Source organism: Centruroides sculpturatus, unplaced genomic scaffold (assembly GCF_000671375.1).
Source record: "Centruroides sculpturatus isolate CEXI.00-Female unplaced genomic scaffold, Cexi_2.0 scaffold1274, whole genome shotgun sequence".
Classification (NCBI taxonomy): Eukaryota; Metazoa; Arthropoda; class Arachnida; order Scorpiones; family Buthidae; genus Centruroides; species Centruroides sculpturatus.
The window spans coordinates 1-8,848 of record NW_019385446.1 but is presented as its reverse complement, the minus strand read 5'-3'; the positions used below and the strand labels follow the sequence as shown (position 1 = coordinate 8,848).

At 26.3% G+C, this 8,848-nt stretch overlaps 1 protein-coding gene across 1 annotated transcript in view; it reads left to right on the top strand.

The window, feature by feature from the left end:
• The window catches only part of LOC111639084 (partitioning defective 3 homolog), a gene marked incomplete at its 3' end in the record, with an annotated part of 30,519 nt that extends 21,675 nt beyond the window's left edge, over nucleotides 1–8,844 (top strand). The window contains exons 6-7 of the mRNA XM_023384858.1: nucleotides 8,631–8,716; nucleotides 8,801–8,844. Of these exons, the coding sequence (XP_023240626.1) occupies nucleotides 8,631–8,716; nucleotides 8,801–8,844 (130 nt within the window). The remainder of the gene's footprint in view (nucleotides 1–8,630; nucleotides 8,717–8,800) is intronic.
• Nucleotides 8,845–8,848: the final 4 nt, after the last annotated feature.

Here is an 8,848-nt window from a genome sequence, read left to right as displayed (position 1 = left end):
CGGCGTTTTTTAACATTAAAACAATGGTTACCATTTCTGACCATAACTACCATGTTCTTTAGCACAATATATAACTGGTTCAGGCCTCCTGGTGGTGATTTTGGGTAATCATAAAGTTCATTTGCATAACAGCATACATGATAACATGAGCAACCCAGGATATTTTCAATTAAAAATTGAATTTTGACTATTTACAAAAAATTTTTTAATTTTTCGAGTCTATCTTTCATCCTTTTAACACACCACAGAAGTAACAGTATATTGGCTTGGATGAACTTCCACAGAACACGTGATAAATTATAACGAAACACACACAAAGTTAAAAACGATCGAAACGCCGACCTTTTATTTGAGGATTCGGCGTTTTTTAACATTAAAACAATGGTTACAATTTCTGACCATAACTACCATGTTCTTTAGCACAATATATAACTGGTTCAGGCCCTCTGGTGGTGATTTTGTTAGTTTTTAACTTTGTGTGTGTTTTGTTATAATTTATCACGTGTTCTGTGAAAGTTTATCCAAGCCAATATACTGTTACTTCTGTGGTGTGTTAAAAGGATGAAAGATAGACTCGAAAAATTAAAAATTTTTTTGTAAATAGTCAAAATTCAATTTTTAATTGAAAATATCCTGGGTTGCTCATGTTATCATGTATGCTGTTAAGTAAATGTTAATATAATCGTCATAAATCATAGAGAACGAAATATGAGAACATCTGTGACTCGGTGTTGTCATCTTATTTAGTATAGTTCTCAGTATTGGCATTTTCCACGGTAGTTCCAATATCTACTGTTTGGCATTGTTGTCAGCACCATGTGTTATTGGTAAATTTAACATAAATTAGTTTACTTTTTACTATTGCAAAATAATTTTAATAACTGTATTTGTTATTTAACCTTACAAAATCATCTTATTTTATAATGTCTTAGAGCAAACCACATTCACAAATAAAGAGTCTGCGATGTACTGTAAACATTGTATATTTTAAACATGTATATTTACAAGTATGTACAGTACAGTACATACCGTGCATGTATTCATAAATTTAGATGACTTTTTTCCTGTACTATATTAAAAGCTAAAATTTATTTGTTTGTAAGCTTAAAATAGATTCTTATTAATCATGTATTATTAAAAATGCATTTATAAATAAAATACAGAACTGGAAATGGTTATTTGTGGTTTAGCCTAGTGACAAGTAAATTCGACTTAAGTCGCCTCTCCTGGAACCAATTACTGACGTAAGGCGATGTATACCTGTATATCTAGGAATAAATGAATATAGATTCTGAAACATAATTTGAATTTATTTAAAAATTGCTCTTTATGCAGATAATATTAATGATCTGAAGATGGGATAAATGTCCCAAAAAATGTTTAATCATGAATGAATATCTGGCCTTCAAGATGCAAGAAAAACCTCTGTTTTTCCTAGCTGCTTCCCCTTTGAGTATTTTAACCAGATAAAAAAAAATTGTACTAATTTTGAGATGCTCTATAACTTTTCAATTTAAACTGCTTCTACCTTTCATAAGATCCAAGATAGGATTTGTCCCATGAGAAGAGAGGTTGGGGTAAATGGTGAGTATGCCATAGAGTAGTCCACTACCATTACCTATACTCTCATGCACTTGTATTTAACTAATATGTAGCAGAAACAAGGTAAAGCTTGGTGCAGTGTTTTTGCCTGTACCTTATATATAAGTTAAATCTGTTTTCAATACTTTATTAATAAATATAATGTCAATAAACTTAATCTAATAAACAAAATTTAAATTATTCTGAGTTTTAATGAATTTAGATTTATTCTAATCTAAATTGTGTTAAAAAATTTTTGAAAAATCTGATAAGATCTATGAAGAAGAAAGTAGGAAGCAAAATTGTGTGGTTAAGACATTTAACATTATGTAAAATTTTTTCAGAGAAATTCAGATATAATTGAAAACAATCAAAAATAATTAAATTGCCTCAATGTCCTTTTTTTTTATTAATATGTTAATTTTCGACTATAAATTCGTATCTTCTATTATCAGGACTTATTATACTGGTTTTACAGATAATATTACAAAGATTAACAGAAAACAATTTTTATTTTATTTCGTATACCTGGACACATACACAGTTTTGCGTTTCGGACATATTCGTCCCTCCTCAGCAGGTATTTATATATGTTCTATAAAACAATAAAATTTNATGAAATATTCTTATTTCATATAAGAATATTTATAAATTTGAAGATATATTATTTATAAATCTGAACTTACAAAATTTTTCAAAACAAAATAGCATTTATTAATAAATTCTTGTTTTTAGTTTTTTGATTCTTGATTAATGTAAAAGAATTTACTTTTTTATAAATATAGGAATATTAGAGAGCATAAAAGTTGAATTAGAAAAAGAACAAGCACGACGATGTGAAGCTGAAGAAAAACTGAAATCTACCTATGGAGAAATATCTCAAAGAAAAGAAGATATTCAGCAACAAATAGCAATTTTTGAAAATAAAGTGACAGAATTAACAGATATAAATGTATGTTGTTTTAAAATTATGCTTACAAATTCTTTATTTATACTGAATCTTGAAATCAAAAACAAAACCTCTGTATCTTGTTCTAATAGAAAAAATTAGAAAATGAAACTCATGAGCTAAAAGCTAAAGTTCAAAGTCTTCAAAATGATTTAGATGTTAGTGAAGCAGTTCAAAAAGATTTTGTGAAGCTTTCTCAATCATTACAGGTAAAAGTATTAAATTCATAATTCATATAGTAAACTAATTTCAAAAAAATGATAACTTTGATTTTCCAGGTTGAGCTTGAAAAAATTCGTCAGTCAGATTGTGAAGTTAGGTGGCAACATGATGATGATGTTACTGAATGCAATAATTGTAAAAAGACTTTTCATTCAAAAAAGGAAAAGGTAGAAATAATCAATAATTTAAGAAAATTTTGCTTTATATTTCATAAATAATCAAGTTTTATAATTTATTTAAAGGAAAAAATAAATTTGATTTAGTAAATTTAATATTTCTCTCTAAATATTCAACTTCATCATAAATAAATTATAAAGAGAAAATTCATTTATATCTTAGAGAAATTAAGCATGTTAATCTTTTAGTAGACATAAGCAAAGTTTTGTTTCTTTCTTATTTTGAGAATTTTGTTTTCTTTTAATTGCTTGAATTTTAATCTAGAATCTTGAAACTTATGTAAAACATTAGAGAAAATTAATAATAATAATAATAATTCTGTAGCATAAAAATTTATTTTTCAAATTCCTCAAACATATACAGGTAAAACTGCTTTCTTGAAATCCAAGATGTAAAGCTTTTTTGTTAAGCCCTAACTTTCAGGCTTTCTAGCTCATCCTCAGATATTAACACAATGAGAAAGGGAAAAGGGAGGTATGAGGATAAAGCTGGAGTCTACATTGCACTGATAGAGAATATTAGGGAGGATGGGAAGTGTTATTTAGGAACAACAAGAAAGAACTTTGGAAATAAATTAAAAGAGCACATAAAGACTGAAAGAAAGGGATAGTTACCATAGTGTTAATAGAGCAGACTTTGAGGAAGTGGTTAACATGAAATAGGAGCAAGCTAGAATATTAGAAATGGTAAGAAAAGGAGAAAATATAAGTTGTTGTGTGGAGAAGATATGGATATATAAGAAGGGGTTAGAGTTGGGGATGATTAATGTGAAGGACAGAGATTCCTTGGCATTTGCATGGAAATTGGTAATAAAAAACTGGTGGGATTAAAGAATAGGTTTCTTTTCCAGAAGATTTAATGAGTAATGGGAGTAAATGAGAATTATTTGGTCAACATAGAGTGGATGGTCATTTTCATATTGTATGGGAGTGAAAGTATAATTTATCTGGAAGAGGGTGTGAGCTAGTGTTGTTAATATATGTGATGTCACATTTGTTTACAAAATGTTTGTTTTTTGCCACTATTGTGTTGATTCCCCTGAGAAAATCAACACAAAGTCTGAAAGTACTAGTTTTGACAGAAATTTTTTATGTCTCAATCTTAGAGAAAGTAGTTAGCTGTACTGTACATACTTTGATTGAAAGTAGTTAGCTGTACTGTACATACTGACAAAATATTGTACATAATATTGTACATACAGTACAATATTTTGATTTTCGCATTTATGTAATTATTTTCATGAAATACTGGGTGGTAGTTAATTAAGGTACTCCTATTCAACGTTGTCTGGAGAAATATTTAGCAGCCAAATATAACCAAATTTGGTATAGTGGCATTTCTGTAAAAAAAAAGTACAAAAACTCACCACAGTGGCATCTTTGGATCTTAATTTGTATGGTGTTTAGTTTTGAGGATACATTGCATATTTACAGCCTCAAAAGACTACTTTTCATTGCAGGTGAAAAGCATTACAGAGGATCAATTATGATTTGATGTTGAATACTATTCATCATCATCATCAGGTTTTATACCTTCAGAATGGGGACTACATTGAGCAATATTAAAAAAAAAAATAGAAAATTATTTACTGTTTTTGAAAGGTCATGTTAAATGAGTCATTCATTTGTTTTGTGTAACTTCTAACAATATAAATGAATTGTTTTTGAAAATACCAAAAGTAAATTAAGCTATTCTTCAGTTAGTCCTAGTTGACAACCAAAGTGCTAGACTAATAAACTGTTACTAACTTAATGAATAGCTTTGTATGTTATGTAATAATATGTAACAGAAATAACAAAATCTGTAAAATAAATCCTTTTTTATAACCTTGGCATTTATATTAGCCTGTATTAAATTGGTAGTGATAATCAAATAGATTTTAAAACTCAGATATTGATTTTGAAAACCTGGTATTATTGGTACTTGTATTGGAATGCAAATTTGGAGCAGGAGTTGTTAAGATAAATTTTAGGATTTTGTTTATAATCATTCATGAAAAGATTTTAAAAAACTGTTAATGGTATATAGCATAAATTAAACAATACAGAATTTGTGACTTCCTCTGGGAGTCACAAATTCAAAATCTATAATATGGTATGATTGGCTTATTCATGTCACAGAATAGATGGCCTTGTCTAGTCTGTGATTATATTATATGAATTCCAAACTTTTTTAAAAGTTTACCTTTCAATATTGTTTTGAAAAAAGTCAAAAATTTATGTTAAGTGTTTAGTTCAAATTTAAATTTATAAAATACAGTATATACTAAAAAAATTAATTTATAAAAAGAAAAATATTCTCCTTTTAAAGGAAAGAAATGAAGTTAATAAATTATTATTTAAATATATTACATAATTTGTATGAGTTAACATTTCACGAATAGTAAATATTAATTGACATAATTTTGAAATATTGCTTATATTTAGGCAAAGCATTATTTGTGATTCAGCCTTTCTACTTTATTACTTTCACCATATTTAAAAAAAATTAATTTTATTATTTTTATCAAAAGATTTNGAGAAAATTAATAATAATAATAATAATGAGAAATTATTTATTATGACATTGTCACGTTGCTGGGCTGCAATTTTTAATCATATCCAGTTTGCATTTGCATCTGAAGTTTGTATATAGTTAATTGGGCTCTCCTATCCCTAAGCTTTCCACATCTACTTTTGAATTTCATTTATCTAACACCATTCTCGAGATTAAGGAAAGATGGATGGATGACAGTGGAAGGTAGTAGGTCTATAATTTTTTCAAATTGCAGCCCAATAAAAAAAGAGAAAAATTGTACTGGAAATTTTTTGAAAATTAACAAAATTAAATAAATAACTTTCAAATAATTTTTATACATTTTTCTTATTTTAAAAATTTACTATTAATACAAAAAAAATTTATTTTATGATGGCATTATAATATTTACTTGTATAATTTTACAAAGAAAATATTGGATTAAAACACTACTTAGTAAACTGGAATGATATAATAAGCACTTCAATCAAAAGCCTTAAATTATATTCCAGTAAGGTTTAATTTGAAAAAAAGGTTTTTTTCAACTAGCATTTTCGATCTGCAATTGAAGATCATCTTCAGGTCTGTATATTTGATGATGAAATGATTAAATCGAACAATGATGTTTTTTTTTTTAAGATCTCCAATTGCAGATCGAAAACCTTCTTTTAGTTGGAAAAAAACTTTCTTATTTTGAATTAAACCTTACTGGAATATAATTTAAGGTTTTTGATAGAAGTGAAAATATTGGGTGATAATAAATAAAGTATTTCTATTTAATGCTGTCTAGAAAGATATTTAGCAGTCTAAATGCTATGAAATTTGTTATGGTGGATTTTGGGACATGCAGAAGACATATTTGTAAAAAAAGAAAAAAAATTAGTACCAAAACTCATCACTATGGCACTTCTGGCATTTTAGATCTTAATCCATACAACTTTTGGTTGTGTAGATTAAGATCTAAAATGTGATGAGATGATTAATCAGAATAGGGAATCAGAAAAATCAGACATTTTTCAGGAATCAGAATTGAGAAAAATCTCATCACAATTTCAGATTCTTAATTAAAAACAATTCTTGCACATTTGATAAGAAAATCAATCATTTGTTTCAGCCCAAGATTAAACATTTTTTAAATTACAATATTAACAATTAATTAAATAATATTATTATTTAATAACAGTTTCCAATAAACTAATTAAATATTAGTTTATTGGAAACTGTTACATCAATAAAGCAGAGAATATAAACATTTGTTATATTATGTTTTATTTTTATATATTCTTTTATAATACTCAGTTATTAAGTTATTTATTGAATACAGAATAGTGATTTAAAATAACACACTTATCCCTCTTTTTATGCAGTTGATTTTTATATACAGTAGAGCATCAATTATCCTACTCGGAGACTGGGGTTGGTCGGATAACTGAAAAGTATGAAACAATACATTATTAGTATAGTATATTAGTATATCTTATATAATTAGTATATTAGTATATCGCTATTAATCTACTTTGCGTTGAATTTTCATTGATGTTAAGCCTAACAAAATTTTTTNTAATATTGTACATACAGTACAATATTTTGATTTTCGCATTTATGTAATTATTTTCATGAAATACTGGGTGGTAGTTAATTAAGGTACTCCTATTCAACGTTGTCTGGAGAAATATTTAGCAGCCAAATATAACCAAATTTGGTATAGTGGCATTTCTGTAAAAAAAAAGTACAAAAACTCACCACAGTGGCATCTTTGGATCTTAATTTGTATGGTGTTTAGTTTTGAGGATACATTGCATATTTACAGCCTCAAAAGACTACTTTTCATTGCAGGTGAAAAGCATTACAGAGGATCAATTATGATTTGATGTTGAATACTATTCATCATCATCATCAGGTTTTATACCTTCAGAATGGGGACTACATTGAGCAATATTAAAAAAAAAAATAGAAAATTATTTACTGTTTTTGAAAGGTCATGTTAAATGAGTCATTCATTTGTTTTGTGTAACTTCTAACAATATAAATGAATTGTTTTTGAAAATACCAAAAGTAAATTAAGCTATTCTTCAGTTAGTCCTAGTTGACAACCAAAGTGCTAGACTAATAAACTGTTACTAACTTAATGAATAGCTTTGTATGTTATGTAATAATATGTAACAGAAATAACAAAATCTGTAAAATAAATCCTTTTTTATAACCTTGGCATTTATATTAGCCTGTATTAAATTGGTAGTGATAATCAAATAGATTTTAAAACTCAGATATTGATTTTGAAAACCTGGTATTATTGGTACTTGTATTGGAATGCAAATTTGGAGCAGGAGTTGTTAAGATAAATTTTAGGATTTTGTTTATAATCATTCATGAAAAGATTTTAAAAAACTGTTAATGGTATATAGCATAAATTAAACAATACAGAATTTGTGACTTCCTCTGGGAGTCACAAATTCAAAATCTATAATATGGTATGATTGGCTTATTCATGTCACAGAATAGATGGCCTTGTCTAGTCTGTGATTATATTATATGAATTCCAAACTTTTTTAAAAGTTTACCTTTCAATATTGTTTTGAAAAAAGTCAAAAATTTATGTTAAGTGTTTAGTTCAAATTTAAATTTATAAAATACAGTATATACTAAAAAAATTAATTTATAAAAAGAAAAATATTCTCCTTTTAAAGGAAAGAAATGAAGTTAATAAATTATTATTTAAATATATTACATAATTTGTATGAGTTAACATTTCACGAATAGTAAATATTAATTGACATAATTTTGAAATATTGCTTATATTTAGGCAAAGCATTATTTGTGATTCAGCCTTTCTACTTTATTACTTTCACCATATTTAAAAAAAATTAATTTTATTATTTTTATCAAAAGATTTTTAAAATGAATTAGAATACTTTACAATAATCAAATCTTTTAGTACATATGTAAAATTATCTCTTGCATTATATACAATAAAAAGAAAATAAAAATTGTACATTAGGTCAGCAAAGCATTAAGAATAATTTTTTCAAATGTATAGTAGATAAATATTAGATATTTTAAACATCAAATTTAAGCACTATTTTTCTCCAATTTTAGCACCAAAATATTTAAAATCACATTTTTTTGAAATTCTTATGTAACATTAAATTGCTTATTTATTTAATTAATTATTTTATTTAAATAATAGGAAAGAAAAGAACCTTTAGGAGGCTCAGGATCTTCATCTGATTGCCATTCCCCAGATCATATTGGTGATGATAGTGATGAAGAAAAGTATGTTGAATTAATGAATAAATTTTTGAAATCATATATTTAGAGTAAAATATTAAAACTTCAGTTATAAAACTTTATTAACAGAGAATTAGTTATTATCTTGAAAAAAGATACTGGACCGTTAGGAATACA